At 42.5% G+C, this 21,968-nt stretch overlaps 1 protein-coding gene across 7 annotated transcripts in view; it reads left to right on the top strand.

Annotated features, from left to right (window-relative positions):
- Positions 1-21,968, top strand: part of CRCP (CGRP receptor component) — an 82,720-nt gene that overhangs the window by 26,820 nt on the left and 33,932 nt on the right. The window contains exons 5-7 of one of the 7 annotated variants that reach the window (XM_057748263.1): positions 5,211-5,321; positions 10,532-10,589; positions 16,186-18,193. In XM_057748263.1, the coding sequence (XP_057604246.1) occupies positions 5,211-5,321; positions 10,532-10,589; positions 16,186-16,335 (319 nt within the window). In that variant the 3' untranslated portion in view covers positions 16,336-18,193. Of the gene's footprint in view, positions 1-5,210; positions 5,322-10,531; positions 10,590-16,185; positions 18,194-21,968 lie in introns of those variants that run through there. The other 6 variants (XM_057748259.1, XM_057748260.1, XM_057748261.1 and 3 more) reach the window with 6 other exon arrangements.

Here is a 21,968-nt window from a genome sequence, read left to right as displayed (position 1 = left end):
TTTCTCTCTCTCTTCTCCTTCTGGGACCCCTTTAATGCGAATGTTGGTGCATTTAACATTGTCCCAGAGGTCTCTTAGGCTGTCTTCAGTTCTTTTCATTCTTTTTTCTTTATTCTTTTCTGCATCAGTGATGATCACCATTCTGTCTTCCAGGTCACTTATTCGCCCTTCTGCCTCAGTTAATCTGCTATTGGTTCCTTCTAGCGTATTTTTCATTTCACTTATTGTGTTGCATATCTCTGTTTGTTTGCTCTTTAATTCTTCTAGGTCTTTGGTAAACTTTTCGATCTTTGCATCCAGTCTTTTTTCAAAGTCCTGGATCATCTTCACTATCATTATTCTGAGTTCTTTTTTTGGAAGGGTGCCTGTCTCCTCTTCATTTAGTTGTTTTTCTGGGGTTTTATCTTGTCCCTTCATCTGGTACGAAGTCCTCTGCTTTTTCATTTTCTCTGTCTCTCTGTGGCTGTGGTTTTCAGTTCCACAAGATGAAATACTGCTTGATACTGCTGTCTGCTCTTTTGTGGAGGAAGCTATCTAGGAGGCTTGTGGGTGCTTCCTGATGGGAGGGACTGATGGTGGGTAGGACTGGGTGGGTGGAGTTCAGTAAGACTTTAATCTGATTTGGTGGGCAGAGCTCAGTAAAACTTTAATTTGCTTGTCTGCCAATGGGTGGGGCTGTGTTCCCACCCTGTTGGTTGTTTGGCCTGAGGCCACCTAGCACTGGAGCCCACAGGCTCTTTGGTGTGGCTAATGGCGGACTCTGGGAGGGCTCACGCCAGTGAGTACTTCCCAAAACCCCTGCCACCAGTGCCCCTGTCTCCTCCGTGAGCCACAGCTGCCCCCCACCTCTGCAGGCAACCCCTCAACACCAGCAGATAGGTCTGGTTCAGTCTTCTATGGGGTCACTGCTCCTTCCCCCTGGGTCCTGGTGAGCACACTTTTTTGTGTGCCCTCCAAGAGTGGAGTCTCTGTTTCCCCCAGTCCTGTGGAGGTCCTGCAGTCAAATCCTGCTGGCTTTCAAAGTCTGATTCTCTGGGGATTCCTCCTCCCGTTGCTGGACTCCTAGGTTGGGAAGCCTGACGTGGGGCTCAGAACCCTCACTTTAGTGGGTGGACTTCTGCGGTATAACTGTTCTCCAGTTTGTAAGTCACCCACCCATCATTTATGGGATTTGATTGTAATGCGATTGCGCCCCTCCTACCATCTCATGGTGGCTTCTCCTTTGTCTCTGGATGTGGGGTGTCTTTTTTGGTGAGTTCTAATGTCTTTCTGTTGATGATTGTTCAGCATTTAGTTGTAATTCTGGTGCTCTTGCAAGAGGGAGTGAGCTTATGTCCTCCTTCTCCGCCATCTTGATTTTGTCTAGAACCACTGGACCACCAAGGAAATTCCACCAACTCATTCTTTCTTCAAGTTTTGTTTCTCTTCCAGTGCACCTACTTCTGTTTTCAGAGTCCAGGTTTTTGCTTTTGTATTTTGTCCCGAGTTTTTCATTGTTGTTGTTGTAAACAGCAGAAAGAGGTTTTAGTGGATTTACTCCATCTTCTTTACAACAGAAGTCCTAATGGTCAAGTTTTAAGACCTCTTCTCAGTTGTTTGTCTGGTGTTTTGCTTCCCAATTCCTACATCTCTTCTGCTATAAATACGCACCTGGCTACCATTCAGTGGCTTTGCAAGCTGATTCATGTTTGGCCATAATCTATACATATTTAAAGTAGACTGTAATATTCAGAGGAGGATTTATTTCACTTCTCTTTTTCCATTTGTGATCCTAAATTTGAGGATTTGTAAAGTTCTTTTTGACCCTTTAGTGTCTACTTTTCATTAAATGGTTGATTCCTGGGATAGATGAACATGTCAGGGTAGATGAACATGTCAGGGTTCTTATTGACACATGTGACTGTAGAAAGCAAAAGCTGCAGGCAATGTTATTCTGAAAACAACCAGTAGAGGGGGCCGGCAGGCTTCTTTCCGTGTTGCTGGGCCTGGCTCCTCTGGGAGGTAGCCAACTATTGCAGCCCCCTGGAATTCATTTGACCTCAGTGCCCGGTGACTCAGGGGGCTGCTTGCCATATACTATCAAGACCTGGGTCATCTTGTGCTAGCCAGTACAGTTTAAGACAGGAATCACATTTATAACAGAAACTGCTGAAGTGCTCTTTAATTCTTATTCTGAATATCTCGATAGGGTTTTTCTTTACCATTCTCTCAGGAAGAGGAGGTTCAAGATAATAGCCCTTAAGTGATCCAGTTCTAGTAGTACAAACTGGAGCTCCATTAATTTGCTTAAAAACCTCCACTGCTAGAGTTCTTGAGGGTTTGGTAGGAACTATGTTTTACTTGACTTTATAGCTTTACTCAGCAAAATGATAGTATTGAGACTCAGCTTAAAATCATTTTGACACCAAGTCCTAAGTCATTTTTTCTTGTAGTATGTTAATTCCCCAAGGCATTTGGTTCTCTAATCATTTAAATTTTTTGCTTGAGGTGCTTTGTTCTTAAGAACTGTAGCCTGGCTTGCAGCCCCAGGTCTCATCCTGAGATCTCCCTAAGATGTACAGCTGTGTCTGCCAGGAATAGAAGGACTTGCCTTTGAGACCCAGCTTAGGTAGGTCTGTAAATAACTTTGGGTCCCTAAAAGAAACTCTTCTGTGCATAGATTACTCTTGGACTTTGGCACCGTATTTGGGACATGTATCTCCGGAGCCAGCAAAGCTCAGAGTAGGTGGATGAGTTGCAGGTTTCACTAATATCTGGAATGTGGTTACTCTGCTTAGAGAGCGTGGAATCTTGCCCTCTGTCTCCTCATTGTCCCAACAGTTGTCTCTCTCTTGAACTTCTCCTGCAAGTCAATGCTATTCTAGCTCTTTATTTTTCAGACCACATTTATCTCATGCTAGCTTTGTCTTAGTTGTTGAGGATACAAAAATGAATAACCACAATGTAAGTGCTATGGTAGTCGGCATAGTAGAGAGACACTGAAGTGTCAGAATTTGAGTATATCATTTTGTCTATAGGAGGTAACACTGGGTTTTCATATAAAGGAAGAGCACATGTTTTCTAAGCAGAGGGAACATGATATGCTAGGGCCTGGAATCAGGAAGTAGTCTGTTTTCCTGTATCGCGTTTGCAGTTTCATTTAACTGGAGTACGAGTGCTTAGGGAGCATGAACATGAGGCGATTAGAGAGATGAGAGAGACCAGATTTCAGTGGGTTCTGGAGGCTGAACTAAGGAAATTCAAGTTTATGCCAGAAACTGTGGGGGCAATGGGAATATTATAAGCAAGATAATGAGATGACCAGATTTTCATCTTTTAAAAGGCACTTCATTTGTAAGAATGAAGATAGATTGAAAAAGAGGCAGACCTATGTGTATAGAGGCCTTTGTCCTCTAACCAAGAAGAATTGAAGCGGCTTGTAGAAATGGTGAGGAGGGGACAGATAATCTTGAAAGAAGTGTAATCAGTAATTCTTGGTGTCTTCATATGGGCAGTGGGTGAGAGGGAAGAGTCAGGGATGACCCTTGGCTTTCTGGCCTGTGTGTTTGGCTCTTCACCAAGATGAGAAGCACAGAGAGAGGAGCTGATTGTTGGGAAAGGTAGTCAGATTGCTTTGGGTTTGTTGAGTTTGAAGTGTATCTGAGATGTTTAGGTGGAATGTCTCAGTGGCAGTTGGTTACAAAGATCTGGAGCTCAGCTCACATAGCCTGAAGACTATGGTTGTAACCTATAGCAGCAGATGAGGTTGTGAGGTTCGGATGAAGAACTGAGTAAGGGTGAAAGATGGCACCATGGGAATGCTACAGAGGCAAGCAGAAGAAGAGAAAACCTGGAAAGGGGATAGATAGGAGAATCAGGAAAGAATGGTGTTGTGGGTGCTGCAAGGGTAGATAGGATTTTGGGTTTTCTTTCTGTTTTTTGTTTGTTTCTGTGGGTTTTTTTTTTCTTTTTTCTTTTTTCTTTTTTTAGATTAACTGGATCCCTTTTTTTTTTTAAATGCCAAGGCATTTTATAAAAATCAGTGGGAAAAGCTTATTCAGTTAATGTTATGCGGAAAGTTGTACATCCGTTTGGAAAAACATAACATGAAATATCAACATGACATGATGCAAACTTACATAAAATTTCAAATAGGTTTGAACCACAAAAGTACTTTAAAAAGATATAGGAGAAAATTTGTGTAATAATCTGTTTTATACATATTAGTGTATATATGTCAATCCCAATCTCCCAGTTCATCCAGGTAGATAGTTTTAAGGAGGGAGTGACCAGCAATGTCATCTGTCACAGAGACAGCGAAGGGCAGGACAGAGAAGCATCCTCTAGAGAGGTCAGCATGGAGCTCCCTGGGCCCTTAACCAGAATAGTTTTGCTGAGCAGTTGGGGTGGGAGCTAAAGTGCAGTGAATTAAGTGAAGGAGAAGAAAGTAGAGATGATAAAAATAAGCCTGGTTATAAAGTCAGGGGGAATGTTTGTAACCCCCACTCCCAAAACTGGTGCCTGCCGTACGTGTGGTTCTCTGACCTGACTTCAGCAGGGCTCAGCTCCTGAGCAAGTTCTCAGCAGAGAACTTGCTTGGTTGGTTTGACTCCAAGTTGGGGTTTTTCAGGGAGCAGCTGTGAATGATTTTGTCAGTAGAAGACTTATCCTTTTTGCAACTGTAGGAACATTTCCAGCATTTCAGAGCCTGGCAGGATAATGACTGTGCGATGAACTGAGTTTTGTTGCTTTGATTGATTTGTAGCTGAGATACTCATTTATTCAGCTGTGTCTTTTCTCTGTTCCTGCTCTTTATTCATACTGCCGGATGATAATGGTTAGAATAAATAGTTTTGTTTTGAGTGAGAATTCTTACTTTCCAACTCAGCTGGCCCTTCAGAGCTGCTTGCTGATCTTATTCCTAGTCTCCTGCTTACTCAATCCTCTGCAGCTTTTAGGCCTGTTAACCCTCTTCACATCCAGACCTCTCACATGGTGACATCACTTTTGCTTCACTGAGAAAACTATCAAAACTGAACTCATTTCCCTTCTCATCTCCTCAAATTTGCTTTTTCTTTCCACATTGCTGTGATCTCAGTGAAACATGAACCCTTCCACTGAAACTTTGAACTTTTGTTTTTTTGAGGGTCTTTCCCTTTCTCTCCTTATAATTTCAGCCTCTCTACCTGCTTGTCTTCTTAGCCTACAAACATGCTTCGGTTTCCCTCCAGAACCTGCCCTCCTCAGGCCGCAATTGCTTTTTCACTTCTGTCCTGTCAAGAGGTCATTTCTGTCCACGACACTGAGCTGAACCAGATCCACAACCGCTGTGAACAGCAAAGGTCAGTATCCGCCACAGCCAGCCTGCTCTGCGCAGCCTCCTGGGAATCCACTGTACCCTCAGACCTTGCGTCTTCCTCAGGCTCCACCCTCTACTGATGCTTCACCTGCCTGCTCGGAGGTCTGTCATCGGAGCTTTGTGCCCCCGGGGGCTGCCACAGTCCCCACCGTGTCAGCTGCTTTTCCTGGCACCTCATGGTATCTTCCCATGGCCTAGTCTGTGGCTGTTGGCCCTTTAGGTTCCACAGTCCTCTTGGCTTAGTATCTGAATGGTCCTATCTCTCCAGCTGGTTCAACAGTGCCGATGGGGACGGTGGGATGTGGGTGCCAGATTCAGAGCTGAGGCAGGATTCCTCCTCCGCCACCAGGGTGTCCTCCCAGCGCTGCTCAGCTTGCAGTCATGCAGGCAGGCCATGTCCTTGTAACTCACTGGACGAGAAACTTCTCCATTGGTGGCAGAGGTGGTGGCTACACCATCCGATGAGGAACCAAGGCCACCTCTGTGCCAGGAAAGACATCACCTCGCTTCTCACAATATATCTGCTCTAGTCACATTAACCTGAAGTTGCAGTTTAGACACACATTGTTGGGGTGTCTTTCTGGTGCCCGTACTTTCAGTCACTTTTCAGACTTAATAAGAAACTGTTTGTATAGTGGTAGCAGTACCTCCCTGAAGCATTTTGATGTAGAGGAGGTATCTGTTCATAAAATGAATGTGAGTGATGCAGCCCTAAGGATCTTCCTTTAGTTCCTCTGGAGTAATATTGTAACATACTGATCTTTGCTGTTACTAATGAAACATGAAATTAGGTTTGGAGAGAACTTTGATCTTCTAATTAAAGTTGCCAAATTATTCTGATTGGTTTTTAATCCCCTGTAAGTCTTTGATTTTTATTACTTGCTATACATGAAAGGCTTTGGTTGTCTGCCTTTTCCTTTCCACCTTTTGCCCTAATCTCACCCTTAACTCTCGTCTTCCATTCCCTCGCAGCAGTCTCCATTGAGTCAATGGTGCAGGACAGAAAGCAGTCAGACCCATTTTCTTCTCGCCCTGCACTTCTCCCACTTGCCATCTTTTAACCAGTCTTTTACAAGAATCCTCTGAGACCTGCTCAGTGCCTTAAGCACGACCCCATTATTTCTACTTTGAATTTCCTTAAGCAGAAGTGGGGAGTGCCTGTGGACCCTCCTTAAAGATCGTCTCTTTGTACATGAACCAAACCCAAATTTGCTTTGATTCCAGAAAAACTGAACTTTTCCCTGAGCTATCAAAGCATATCAACACAAACTACTGAAAACAGTTTCAAGTATGAGGGGCAACGAGGAGGATGCCTTTCAAAAGCCCGATGACTTTAGAGTCAAATTAAGGGGAGTTTTCAGATCACAGATTGGTTACCATTTATTGTGGGAGTGCCTGATGTGGCCACTTATGGCTCCCAAGAATTGCTAAGCTGAGTTAATGGGGTCACATTGTGAATGCCTCACTCCACAATGACTTGAGTCCAGTGAAATCTCGTTAGGGCTAAGAATATTTCAGGATCCTTAATCTTTTGATTTTTGTTTTCTGAAATTGGATTTTATTTTATGTTAAAATTTCTGTTCACCTAAATTTTGTGTTCTATATATGTTATGTTTGTTGTGGAAGTTCAGTGTTGTATGTCTCTAGCTGCACTGTGGTGCATCTATCTTGTGGGTTTTTTATACTGAAAATGTAGAATAAAGACTATTTTGCAGATTTGAATAAAGTGATAATTGAATTACAAAGAAAAAAACGAGATATTTCCTCCACAGTTAGTCCCCAGTCCCACAATCCAGTTGTCACCTTAACTGTCATTCCACTGAACTACTTGCCCAGGCCACCAGTGTCCTCCTTTTTGGCAAATCCAGTGGCTTCTCTACCATCAACCTACTTTCCTCTCTTCAGCATTTGACATTGTTGATAATACATACTGTCCTGAACTTTTCCTCTCTTGGTTTTCATCACACCACTCTCCTTGGTTTTCTTTTTCTCTCTTCACTCCTTTCTCCTTTGCTGCCTTCTCTCCTGGCCCCTTGAATGGAGGTGCTTTATGGTTTTCTGTCTTGGGTCTTCATTTACCCAGCAGCTGGTCTCTGGACTGTGGTATCCACTCTAGTGGTTTCATAGAACTGCTTGATAATAAAGCCAGCTCTGATCTTTTTTTTTAGTTCTAGACCAAACTAGAACTAAAACCAGACAAACTATTCGACAGAGACCTCTTCATTGTGGTTCCACAAGTACCATAAACTCAAATTCAAATTTCAAATAATACATTTTTTCCAAACAGGCTAAACATCTGACAGTAAACCTTAACTCTCCCCTTTCCTTCACCCCACCTCCCCCACCCAGCCAAGGCAATTGTCAGGTTCTATTGACTGTACCTGAGGGTGACCAGGAGCATTTACAGGTCCAGACTCTCATTGCCATCCCTGCTGCTGCTGCTGCTGCCGCCCAAGTTCACAACTTTGTTTTCTCTCACCCAGGAGTATTACAGTGTCTCTGCCTCCATTTTCTCAGGTTTTTCAGACCCAGCAAGTCACTCCTTCCCTTGGTTGCTCTCCAGTGTCTGCAGAGTAACATCCAGCCTCTTGGTAGTCAGGGCCCTCTGTGGTCTCATCCCAGATGACTCCTTCAACCTTGTGTCCCACGGCCTCTCTAGCAGCCATTTCCTGAAACTCCATGAATTTTTGTTCTTCTGGGTGTTTACTTGCACTGTTCCTTCCCTGACAGCCCATTCCTCTCATCCTTTTTGCCTAGAAGATCCTTAAGGGCCCAGTGAAAGAGTCTTCTCCTCTGTGAATTCTGGAGTAAATGTTTGGAGGATTATGAGGAGTAGAAGTTAACTACAGCGACCTTGATCATGACTACCATTTATGGGGAAACAGATGGTTAATAAGGACATGAGCTTTTTTCTTTTTCTTTTTTTAATATAGTTAATATGGGATGTAGTTTTACAATGTTGGGTTAGTTTCTCCTGTGCAGCAAATTGAGTTCTCTATGCTATACAGCAAGTTCTCATTAGTTATCTGTTTTATACATATTAGTGTATATATGTCAATCCCAATCTCCCAATTCATCCCATGCCCCTCTTTCCCCACTTGGTGTCTGTACATTTGTTCTCTACACCTGTGTCTCTATTTCTACCTTGCAAACCAATTCATTTGTACCATTTTTCTAGATTCCACATATATGCGTTAGCACACGATGTTTGTTTTTCTCTTTCTGACTTAACTTCACTCTGTATGACAGTCTCTGTAGGTCCATGGGGTGCATGTGTCTTTTTGAATTATGGTTTTCTGTGGGTTTATGCCCAGTAGCAGGATTGTTGGGTCATATGGTAACTCTGTTTTTAATTTCTTAAGGAATGTCCCTACTGTTCTCCGTAGTGGCTGTATGAGTTTACATTCCCACCAACAGTGCAAGAGGGTACCCTTTTCTCCACATCCTCTCCAGCATTTATTGTTTGTAGATTTTTTGATGATGGCCATTCTGACTGTTGTGAGGTGATACCTCATTGTAGTTTTGGTTTGCATTTCTCTAATAATTAGTGATGCTGAGCATCTTTTCATGTGCCTCTTGGCCATCTGTATGTCTTCTTTGGAGAAATGTCTGTTTAGGTCTTCTGCCCATTTTTTGATTGGGTTGTTTGCTTTTTTGATATTGAGCTGCACGAGCTGTTTGTATATTTTGGAGATTAATCCTTAAGGACATGAGCTTTGATGGCAGAGTCCCAGCTCTGCCATTTACTAGCTGTGTGACCTTGGAGAGATTATTTCTTTACCATCTCAACGTCAAGTCTGAGGGTTAAATGTGCTTGCCATACGGAAAGTAAGCAATAAATGGTAGCTGTTCCTGCTATAAATGGTAAGATTGTCATCCCTCATAACCTCCTCATGAGATAAGTAAGTACTGTTGTCATTCCTGTTTGACTGGTGATGAAACCAAGGCTTAGGGAGACCTAGGTAACTGGTACTTCTTCCCCAAACACCTGACTGTGGGAATTGTGCATTACTCATCACTTTATTCCAGAATATGTTTATTGATTTGAATTGAAAGTTGAAGCTGGAGCTCCAGGGTCAGATTGAGAGAAAAATGTAGAAATTGTCACCTGCACCGGGGTGGTAATTGAAACCACTTTTTTCTAAGTCCTGTCATCTTTGAAAGTCCACGCATTTCAACCACTGCTTCAGCAATGAGCTGTGTATTGTCTTGTGTCAGATGATAGCTAGTACCTTCACTGTTACTGAAATCTTTTGTTAAAATTTGCTTGTGTTTGTCTTCTTTCCCCAACTGGATTGTAAGCTCTTTGAGGGCAGAAGACTATCTTATACTACGTGTGTATTAACTCCTGTCCCCTTAGAGTCCTTGTTTTTGTTTACTAAGATAACAGGCCAAGTCTGAGTAACATTTAATCTTACTCTAAAAAAGGAATTCTTAACCATTTCTAAGTGAGGACCAACCAAGATGATTTTGTTAATCTTTACTTTCTGTAATTTTTTTTTATAAATTTATTTATTTGTTTGTTTGTTTATTGGCTACATTGGGTCTTCATTGCTGCATATGGTCTTTCTCTACTTGTGGCGAGTGGGGGCTGCTCTTCATTGTGGTGTGTGGGCTCCTCATTGCTGTGGCTTCTCTTGTTGCAGAGCCTGGGCTCTAGGTGCATGGGCTTCAGTAGTTGTGGCACATGGGCTCAATAGTTGTGGCTCAGGGGCTCTAGAGCACAGGCTCATTAGTTGTGGCACACAGGCTTAGTTGCTCCGCGGCGTGTGGGATCTTCCCGGTCCAGGGCTCAAACCCATGTGCCCTGCATTGGCAGGCAGATTCTTAACCACTGTGCCACCTAGGAAGTCCCTACTTTCTATAATTTGGATTAAGAAAGCATTATTCACATTTTCCAAATAAAATTTATTAAAACTGCACCTTTACTATCTGTTACATTTCTTATAATCCAAGCCTCTGTACTGGTTAGGATTCTAATATACCTTTGTGCCCTTGAATAAGAGTCACTGATATAGGACTCTCCTACTTCTATTCTTTCATTTTACAGTTGAAGAAACTGAGCGCCATGTTGCAAGTTGTTCTTCCATGGAAATTTGTTATCTGACAAAGTGTTGTCTAAACAGCTTGGTCAAGACTCAAGATGCTTAGGGGTATGAGAGTTTTAAATGCACTGTACTTTTCTTTTGACAGAGCTGAAAAGCTGCAGCTGCTGAATCACAGGCCAGTGACTGCTGTTGAGATCCAGCTGGTGAGTAAAGGAGGCTTGAACTTGGGTGGGTTGGTTTCTGGGTCTGAGATGTAGAAAGGATCCTAAAGGCTGAGCTCAGGCAAGCCAGGAACTGCCATTACTTGAAAAGACTGCCAGACCACCCACTTTATTTTATATATATATTTTTTTCATCTTTATTGGAGTATAATTGCTTTATAATGTTGTTAGTTTCTGCTGTACAAAAAAGTGAATCAGGTATATGTATACATATATCCTCATATCCCCTCCATCTTGAGCCTCCCTCCCACCATCCCTATCCCACCCCTCTGTCATCACAAAGCATTGAGCTGATCTCCCTGTGCTCTGCAGCAGCTTTCCACTAGCTATCTATTTTACATTTGGTAGTGTGTATATATGTCAATGTTACTCTCTCACTTTGTCCCAGCTTCCCCTTACCCCTCTGTGTCCTCCAGTCTGTTCTCTACATCTGTGTCTCTTCCTGCTCTGCCACTAGGTTCATCAGTACCATTTTTCTAGATTTCATATATATGCGTTAGTGTATGGTATTTGTTTTTCTCTTTCTGGCTTACTTCACTCTGTATGACAGACTCTAGGTCCATCCACCTCACTACAAATAACTCAGTTTCATTCCTTTTTATGGCTGAGTAATATTCCATGCATATATGCACCACATCTTCTTTATCCATTCATGTGTCAATGGACATTTAGGTTGTTTCCACAGAACACCCATTTTATAAGTGAAAGGAAAGCTTACTAGTTTGACACTAGTTAATATGGACTTAGGAAAAGGGAAAAACTAGGAAAAATTCAGTTCCTTCTGCGGGCTTTGGGACTGTGACTTGGCAGCTCTGTCTCCCCGATGTCCTGCACCATTCTGGCCACTGCGTCCCTGTAGGGATTATTGCCAACCAGATAAAAGCATTAGATTCAACATGACTTTGGTGGAATTTATTTCCCCCCACTCCCACCCTTCGACCTCCACTTCCTGTATCTTCTCTTAGTTCATGGAGCGCATGTACACTTTCCCGCATGCTCGCGCTCTCTCACCCTCCTGGCCCTGTATCCCGAGTTACAAGGCTAGAAGCCATTCCCTTCCCTTTATCTCCTAGTCAGTCAGTCCTGGGTTCTCGTGCTTCTCCCTCCTCTTGCTCTTTCTTCTCTCCCTGCTGCACTGCATTAATTCCTGTCGTTATTGCTCAGCTCAGCTCTTGCAGATGTCCTCTCACTGTTCTCCCTGTCTCCAGTCCAGCCCCCTGCTGTCCATCTTCTACACCACGATCAGAGTTCACTTTCTAAAACCACACATTTGATCATCTTGTTTCCTCGCATGAAACTATTAGTGGAACTTCAACACTTGCAAAGTCTAAACTGCAGTCATAGCATAAAGCTTTAGAATTGGGGAAGCTGGAGTAGAAGGTGGAGATGGTATAAGGAGAGTGTGAAGATGAGACCCAGTGGTGCAGACCGAGCGGCTGCTGTATTGGCGTGCGCCGCACTTTCCTTCTGTGTACAGGGCAGAGAGCACCGTTAAGCTCCAAATATTAGGCAGACCATTCAACTGCCAGTAAAAAGCTTTGGTTGAAGAATTAATAAAATGAGAATAAAGCAGCTTTCAAAGTCAGTTTTAGAAGTATTGAGCTGTTTGTCATATTTCCCTCAGAAAACTGTGGAAGAAAATGGCCAAAAATACCTCTGATATTTAGAGCTGCTTCAAAACAAAACAAATCAAAACAAACAAACAAAAAACCCATTTTGAAAGAATCATGGTGTATTTAATTTTTGACTAAAACTTTTGTTGTCTTCTCAGCATTCTGTTTCTACTCTTCAAAATGCACCCAAAATTAAATTAGAAGAATTCCTTCCATTAAGGGTGCCTTTCTGGGGGAACTGGCCTTCAGGCTGAATAGAGATCCTTTTTTTAGACCCTCATTATTCTGATGCTTTCGACTGTGTTGGAGATTCAGCTTAGAAAAGAGAAAAAACAAACAAAACAGCAAGAAACTAATCCCTATCCCTCTGGGTTAAAGATCACATGTCATGTCTCCTCCAGCTTTAATCAGCAGCATATGTTATTCATGGCTTAATGACAGATGGAGGAGAAGAGATGAGGAGGATTAGCATGACCTCATCCCAGAGGCTGTAGAAAGCTCTCATTACTTGGTAAGATTAGCTGCTATTAAGATTGCCTGCTCTATGCCAGACTTGGTGCCAGGGGCTTTGTATATGTCACCTTTAACGCCCTTGCCGTAGTCTTGGCTAGTGAGTGGCTTGAGTGGGTCTGTGTGATTCAGAAGCCTTACTCTGTTCCTCCAAGCCCTGTGCTTCTGCATGGTGAGGGGAAAGGTGCGTGTGGCATCCCCTCCTTTCCACAGGTAGGTAGGCCTTGTTAAAAACTGTGTATGTTGTTCCCAGCAGTGGGACCATTTTTTGGTTCGATTTTTCCCAGCCTGGGATTTGGCTACAAAGGGTAGCAAATCATTTACCAAGGTTTGTAGCCGTGTCTCTTTTCACCAGAAAGGGATAAGAAATGAGGTTTCCCCTAGAGTGGAAAGTGCAAAGGACTGAGAATTTCCCTGTGTTAACCTTGTAGCCGTTTATTCTCCCTGGGTCCAGAAGTAACCCCAGCATCCAGCACTTTTCAGGATTCAGTTTTGGAGGCTGAAGCTTCTCTTTTTCAGTTTTACTTCAGCGATGATTTGCTGTGATTCTGAGATCCACAGCTGACTGCCTGCTGTGTGTGAGGAAATGAGGAAGCCACAGCTCTGTGACTTCTGCCATGCCCTGCTGTGTATTCATTTGGGACCGTTTGTGAGTCCTCTGGCCTGAAGACAGGACCATGAACCCCTTGACCTCACAGGCTGCTGTCCTGAACAGCATTACCATCTGTTCCTGCTGTAATTTAGTGATTGTAAGAAGGCTTGAGTTATATAGTTTCATGGCTTACAAAACACTATAGTTTGTGTTCTCCTTTGCTCCTTACTATAGGCATTACTTTTGTTTTACTTTAGAGAAAATTGAAATTTATAGAGGTTAAGTGAACTGTTCTGGGTCAAATAGCTATGTGTCTGTTGCTATTAGATTTTGAGTTGTTTAAGGAAAGGAGGAGGTTAGGCTTGGCAGCTTAGAGTGAGAGGCAACCATTTTTGGAGTACAGCAGCCCAGTCTGACAGCCCTGGTAACCAGTGTAATCTTCACATATGACACAAAATTTATCATTTATGTTGACCCGCCTGCAAATGCTTTATATTTTTACATTTCATTTGCCCTTATATTCTGAACAGCTTGAACCCTTTAATGTTTGGGAATGTTGAGACAGTGCTTTGCATTTCTTTGTTTGGGCTCTGTTTCTTCTGTGTTGGAAAGAAACGGTGAGGAGTAAAGTAGTTATTATTTAGTCTAGCGATCCAAGAGGGGTTAGTAAGTTTTTGGTTTCTGCGCATTTCTTTTTGTGTATATTTCATTTTGCTTAACACAGCTCAGGTTTTCTTCCTGTGACTGGGAAAGAAAATTTCCTGACTGTAATTGTCCCTGAGGGTTGTTTGCTGATAAAAGCTTCTGCTCTTGGCAAATTTGGCAAAATTAGTAAAACTCGTCAGCCCTATTGCTAAGAACACACCTAGCTGAAGCTGGATATGTCAGACCCAGAGATTGGGATGCAAGAAGGTGGCCTGTCTAAATCCTCTCTGTTTGGTTTTCTGAAAAGACCCCTCAGAGGTCATACAACCAGACTCTTTCAAACCAGTGGACTCTGGTGTGCCAAACAGTGTCTCTAAGAGAGGAAATGATAGAAACCTCCTGCTTGAGGCTGTGGTGTTCTAGAAGGAGCTGGGATTCAGAATCTCAAAAGACCTTACACTACCTGCTGTGAGATCAGATCACGTTTTCCTTGTGATGCTGAGCCTTCAGGTACCCATCTGTAAATTGTTCTCACTTTATGTACAGCATCCTTGAGAAGAGAAGCTCTAGTGGCAGTGATTGTGGGAAAACCCCGGTCCACTGTGGTGCTCAGATGGTGGTGGGAGGTTGTCACTGGTCTAATGACAGTCTCCTTCACCCTGTTCCCCTGAGTAAGCAGTTCATCATCAGCTGTGTGTACCAGTTATTCACAAACTTGAAGACATTTTTCTCCCATATGGACATCATTTTTTCCTCAAGATTAAATTGTCAAATCAGATATATTCCTCCTTCTTCCTCCTTCATTCTTTGGAGGCAGTGTATGGTAGAGTATTTCCTTTTACAGACCATAATTTTGCATGTCTGATTTTAAAAGTGGATTTTTGATAATTGTTCCTTGTTCAGTAGAGAAGTTACATGGAGGCTTTGAATCTTTAGAATATGGTCGTTTTATTTCACAGCATGATGGGAAGAAGCCCCATTGGTTCACTCTGAATCTTTATTCCAGAACACCCAGGATTATTCTCTAGTTGTGGAAACATTTTTGGACTGAGGTGAATGAAGAGGCCAGTGGTTTGCCAGGACTTTGATCTTGGGCATGTCACCTGGCTTCTTTAGCTTCTGGACTGTTGTTTGTGAAGCTAGGCGGTCAGACTGAAGTCCTTTTGAGGATTGTAAGCCTAGCTTGTCATCATGCTTTACTTAAATCTGTCAAGATTTCTTTCTGGAACTCCTTTTGGTCTTAGTTGCCAGATTTCAGAGATTGTTATGGGAAATGCTGTAGGGTAGGACCCTGGGCACCTTTACTGGGAAAGCTGTTGGTGATAGATGGCCAGTGCCACCAAGTGAGTGTGGTTAAGTAACTTGACTGCCTGCATACTGCGTTTACAGAGCTGGTTGATGACATTGTCTATTTATTAACATGTTGAGAGTTAGAGGTGAAGCTAGAAATTGTGGATATCATCTGTATGCTCAGATGTCCAGGACCATGTCAGAAGCTGGGCTCTAAGCAGACCTTTGATGGGGCGGTGGGAGATTGTTTCTCAGCTGTCACTCGTCCGACTCCTGTTCTGCATTCCCAACAGATGACCAAGGGCGCAGGGCATGGGGTAGATTGTAGGTGTTAGAGATGGGCAGGTCTGGCTTGGGATTGTAAATCTGCCCTTTTCCGGGCTTGTTGTGAGGTTTAAAAGAAATAATGGGTGTGACGTGCAAGGCACAGTGCCAGCACAGGAGCTCCCTGAGGGCCGCTGTTAGTGGTGGTAATAATGAGGATTAGAAAAAACACACAGGCCATATGGCACATAGTGGGCAGTCAGCAGATGAGTTGTTGGTACAGGTCATAAGTTACAGATGTGCTTGTTGTGATATGTAAAAGTATATAAGATGCCATTTCACTCCCCAGAGGTGAGTTTTCTTTGCATATACAGCATATTCATGTGTGTATGTGGATGGGTAGAGAACTGTTAGAGTTTGCTTTTTCTTTAAGGAAAAATGCTAACCTGCAGCTTGTTTTTTTCACTGACCCGATTGGACCAGCCACATCGGCTTATCCTGGAATTTGAGCTGGTTTCTCCTTCCCGTGGAGCCAAAATGGAAAGAACCTGGAGACCCAGGGTGGCTCAGGAGCCAGGCCTTGAGCTCTGTGCTGAGGGGCGGGGGTGGGCCCAGCCTGTGAGGCTCCACTGTAATTCCTGGAGGGTTTTCTTTCCTTCTGCAGATGGTGGAGGAGAGTGAAGAACGGCTGACAGAGGAGCAGATTGAAGCTCTGCTCCACACCGTCACAAGCATCCTCCCTGCGGGGCCAGAGGCTGAGCAGAAGCAAAATACCAATGATGACGTGACGATGGACGAAGAGGACCCAGCATAGAAGAGCACAACTGGCCCAAGTGTCTCTCGGAAAGTTAAAAGGCTCAGCAGACATTCAGAGGATTGTTTACTTGATTTTACCTTCTATCCCAACAGGCCTAATTTCCTGGTTAGTTGCGTAAACCACAAAAACAAGCCTCTCTCAAAAATAAGCTAAAAAGAAATCCTTGTGCCTCTGGGAGAAGAAACATGGTGGACAGGCTGAGGTTGTCAGGGCCGAGAGCTAAAGAGAGGAGGAGTGGGTCCAAGAGAACAATGACTGTGGAACCCTCTGTGGTAAAAATATTTCTTCTGTGGCCTTTGCCGCAATTGTGGGAAGGTCCCTGTACACAGCTGGTAAAATACTTGCATTGGCTTTGATGGGCTATGTCCTAATTAATTTCATCTGCTTCCCTAGGAGCTTCCTGAGCAGGGATGCAGAGCACTAGTGGGATGAGCGCAGAGTTATGAGAATCCTTTTAGATGGCTGAAACCTCCCAAAGCGGCAAGTAGTTGCTTTAAGTTTAAATGACCCACTGAACTTGGCTCACCTTAGAGGAATCTTTTCTTTGAGAATAGCAGAGATGAGAAAAGAACAGCCTGGACAACTCTTCATCAAGTCTAAAGGCCCCTTTCCTCTGCTGGCTTTGTTTACCGGCTTACTAGTTAGTCTTAAATGTTAGGGCACCAGCTCACTCCAGTTGAAAAGAGACACTTCAGACTGAATGACTGTGTCGCTGCCTTTCTGAACACCTTCAGGTTCCTGCCCTGTGACAGGTGCTGCCTGTTGAAGCCAGGTGAGCTTCCTTTGCACAGCGGCAAATTGCATCTTTTAAAAAGGGCACAATTATGTAGCTCTTTTTGTGGATGGAGTATGAAGAACCAGAGGTTGATTACTAAGAATTTGAATTTGTTGGCTCTTGCATCAGTTTTTGAATTTAAAATATTAGAATAATTACCATGTGAAGAACTTGTTAATATTCAGGCTTTGGAGAGTTCAGTAGCCCCGAGCGTGGTTGCCTTAGATCCTAGGCATATTGTTAAAAATTAGTTTTCCACATTCACTCTGCTCCCTATTTGGGGAAGAAAATGCCCATAGACATTAGTGTTTCAAATTGATACTCGTGTTGTAAAATCACATATTTTCAGTGCTTCTGTTAATTGGATTCTTTCCATCCCTTGCAATTCCCAGGTTATTTCAGCCTCCCCACTACCCCTGCCAATAGACAGTTATGTTCATCTTAACCTTATCATCTAAGGATCAGTTGAGATCGGCTAACAGGCAGTATTGAAATTAACAGGGCATTTATTTTTAAATCTCTCTTGAGTATCGGGAATTTTACCAGGAGCTCTTGATTTGTCAGGGTATACATGTGCTTATGTCACTGTTGTTTCATTTTGACCTTGAGTGTTTTCAGTGCTTTTTCTTCATGGATTTAGGGCTTAATTAGTTAATAATAAATCATTTCCAGGTACTGCCAACTTGTGCTATTTTTATAAATCTTTGAAGAGTTTGTTTTACTGTGGCTAGAAAGAAATAAAATCTGACTTAAAAGCTAACATATATCTAATTTTATTTTAATTTTTTTCTTAAGTTGAATCTATGTAGGTCTAAATTTTGTGTTGGATTTCAAGAAAATTTCAAGTTTCTTTATTTGGGACCTGAATTTAGCCTCTGATGAAGTTTCTGATTAAGTCAGACAGGCTGTAGAAGACTTAACCTTTATAAGAAATATGGTCTGTGTAATATTCCCATGGCATTAATAATCAACATTTCAGAAATAAAAAGTTGTAATTTACACAAGAAACAACCAGGAAGAAATCTGGAAAGGAGAGCTGGGAGTCTTTGAGACTTGCTTCTCATTTTATATCCTTCTGTATGGCCTCAGTTTTGTTCTGTTTTTTTTAATTAATTAATTTATTTATTTTATTTATTTATTCGCTGCATTGAGTCTTTTTTGCTGCACATGGGCTTTCTCTAGTTTCTGCGAGCTGGGGCTGCTCTTCACTGCGGTGCGCAAGCTCCTCATTGTAGTGGCTTCTCTTGTTGTGGAGCACGGGCCCTAGGTGTGTGGGCTTCAATAGTTGTGGCACATGGGCTCAGTAGTTGTGGCTCACAGGCTCTAGAGCACAGGCTCAATAGTTGTGGCGCACAGGCTTAGTTGCTCCGTGGCATGTGGAATCTTCTCAGAGCAGGGCTTGAACCCGTGTCCCCTGCATTGGCAGGCAGATTCTTTACTACTGCGCCACCTAGGAAGTCCCTGTTTTGTTTTTTAAATAAGCTTTATGTTTATTTTTTATTTTTTTAAATTAATTTATTTATTTATTGGCTGCGTTGGGTCTTCATTGCTGCACAATGGCTTTCTCTAGTTGCAGAGAGTGCGGGCTGCTTTTCATTGTGGTGTGTGGGCTTCCCATTGCACTGGCTTCTCTAGTTGCAGAGCACAGGCTCTAGGCGTGTGGGCCTCAGTAGTTGTGGCACACAGGCTCAACAGTTGTGGCTCACGGGCTTAATTGCTCCACAGCATGTGGGATCGTCCGGAGCAGGGATCAAATCTGTGTCCCCTGCAGTGGCAGGTGGATTCTCAACCACTGCGCCACCTAGGAAGTCCCTGGCCTCAGTTTTTGACCAGGTGACTGTTCTTTCTTTAAAAAGAAAAAAATTTGCACGTTGTCCTTGGCCTCTGCAGAAGTTATTCAATGTATAGTCGATAGTTAAATTATGTCCCAGATATGGAGACTGACACCCAGTCCAGTCACTCTGGAAGATGCAGCACTGAGGGGACTGCTTTTTTAAGAAGGTACTACTGAGCTCTTGAAAGATGAAGTTGACTCCCAGTTAGAGGTTTGTCCAAATAATTGCCTTGCCTCTTTTTGGTTAAAAGTTACTGTGTGACCCACGACCACCTCAGAAGACTTGCCATTTAATCAAGGCTTGTTCATAAAATAATGGGTACTCTTTTCCTAATCAGTCATTGTGTAACCATAGCAGCTCTCAAGAGCTTATACCCTAGTGAGAGATAAGAGAATTAATCCTCCAGTGTATTCTTTGCTAAATCATTTTCTCCCTGAAACCAATTTATTATCACTCATGTAAATGGATTATTTCTCAGTAAACTATAAAACAGATCACATACTCTGAAAAGTATCGTCAATCTTACTTAATTACACAGTGAACAAAGGGGATAAAAGGAAGCAAAACTGCCCAGAAATCCTTTTACATATTTTAAAAATAAAGATATAATTCACATACCATAAAATTTATCATTTTAAAATATACCACTCAGTGGTTTTGAGGATAATCACGAGATTATACTATCATCACTACTGTCTAATTCCAGAATGGTTTCATCACCCCTAAAAGAAGCCCCATACCCATTAGCAGTCATTCCTAATTCCCCATAGTCTCTGGCAACCAGTAATCTACTTTCTGCTTTTTCTCTCTGTGTTTGCCTATTTTGGACATTTCACAGAAATTGAGTCATACAGTATATGGCCTCTTGTATCTGACTTATTTCACTTAGCATAATATTTTCAAGGCTCAAATATATTGTACTGTTACTTTTTGTGGCTGGGTAATACTTCATTGAATGGATACACCGCATTTTGTTTATCCATTCATCAGTTGGTAGACATTTGGCTTGTGTCTGTTCTTTGGCTGTTAGGAATATGCTGCTGTGAACATCCATATGTAGATTTTTGTGACTGTTTTCCTCTCTTGCATATACCTAGGAGTGGAATTTGGGGTCATATGGTAACTCTGTGTTTTATTTTTTTGGCCACACCATGCAGCTGTGGGATCTTAGTTCCCCAACCAGGGATCAAAACCATGCCCCCTGCAGTGGAAGCATGGAGTCGTAACCACAGGACCACCAGGGAAGTCCCTGTGTTTACCTTTTTGATGAACTCCCAAACTGTTTTGCATAATACCTATACCATTTCGTGTTTCTACCAACACCACAAGATGGAATCCAGGGAATTCTCTGGTGGTCCACTGGTTAGGACTTGTCGCTTTTACTGCTATATCCTGGGTTCAGTCCCTGATTGGGGAACTAAGATCCCACAAGCCGTATGGAATGGCCAAAAAAAGGAAGAAAAAAAAAATCCAATCTCTCATTTGTTATCTTGTTATTGTCCCTCTTATTGATTATAGCCGGCATAGTGGTTGTGAAGTGCTGACTCACTGTGGGGTTTTTTGTTGTTTTGTTTTTGTTTTTGTTTTTTGCCTGTGTTCAATCTTTGTTGCTGCTCATGGCCTTTTCTCTAGTTGTGGCAAGTTGGGGCTTCTCTTGTTGTGGAGCATGGGCTCTAGGCACACAGGGTTCAGTAGTTGTGGCACGTGGTTCCCAGTAGTTCTCAGTAGTTGTAGCTCATGGGCTCTAGAGCACAGGCTCAGTAGTTGTGGTGCATGGGCTTATTAGTTGCTCTGCAGCATGTGGGATCTTCCTGGACCAGGGATTGAATCTGTGTCCCCTGCATTGGCAGGCAGATTCTCAACCACTGTGCCACCAGGGAAGTCCAGTAATTACTTTAAATGGATTAAACTCCCCAATCAAAAGCCATAGATTGGCAAAATATATTTGAAAAACATGATCCAACTATATGCGCTCTACAAGAGACTCACTATTTTTTTTATATTTATTTATTGGCTGGGCTTTCTTAAGTTGCAGTGAGCGGGGGCTACTCTTCATTGTCATGTGCAGGTTCCTCATTGTGGTGACTTCTCTTGTTGTGGAGCATGGGCTCTAGGTGCATGGGCTTCAGGAGTTGCGGCACACAGACTCAATAGTTGTGCCACACAGGCTCAATAGTTGTGGCTCATGGGCTTAGTTGCTCCATGGCATGCAGAATCTTCCTGGTGCAGGGATTGAACCCATGTCCCCTGCAATGGCAGGCAAATTCTTAACCATTGCGCCGCCTAGGAAGTCCCTGAGACTCACTTTAAATTTAAGGACACAAATAGGTTGAAAATGAAAGGATGGAAAAAGATATTTCATGGAAATAGTAACCAAAAGAGAGCAGGAGTTAATATGCTAATAAGACAAAATAGACTTTAAAAAGATTATGAGAGACAAAGAAAGATGTTATAAAAAGTTCAATACAGCAGGAAAATATAATAGTTTAAAACATTTATATTTGTAATAAGACAACCAGAATATTTGAAATAAAAATTGACAGAATTGAAGGGAGAAATAGATAGCTCCACAATAATAGTAGGAGATTTCAGGACCACTTTCAGTAATGCAAGAACAACCAGACAGAACCAGTAAGGAAATAAAGGACCTGAAAAATACTATAAACAATTGGAACTAACAGACTTACAGACACTCTACCCAACCACAGCAGGATACATTTTTCTCAAGTGCACATGGAACATTCTCCAGTGAAGACCATACATTAGGCCACAAAGCAAGTCAATATGTTTCAAAACTATTGAAATTACAGTTGGCCTTGCACAACATGGGTTAGAACTGTGTGGGTCCACTTATATGTACATTTTTTAAAATAAACATGTTGGAAAACTGTTTTGAGATTTGCAACAATTTGAAAAAACTTGTGGATGAACTGCAAAGCCTGGAAATACTGAAAAATTTAAGCAAAAAGTATGTCATAGACATTTCTCCAAAACAGATATACAGATGTTCCATAAGTTTG

Source organism: Hippopotamus amphibius, chromosome 9 (assembly GCF_030028045.1).
Source record: "Hippopotamus amphibius kiboko isolate mHipAmp2 chromosome 9, mHipAmp2.hap2, whole genome shotgun sequence".
Taxonomy (NCBI): Eukaryota; Metazoa; Chordata; class Mammalia; order Artiodactyla; family Hippopotamidae; genus Hippopotamus; species Hippopotamus amphibius.
This window is presented reverse-complemented; position numbering and strand designations above follow the sequence as displayed.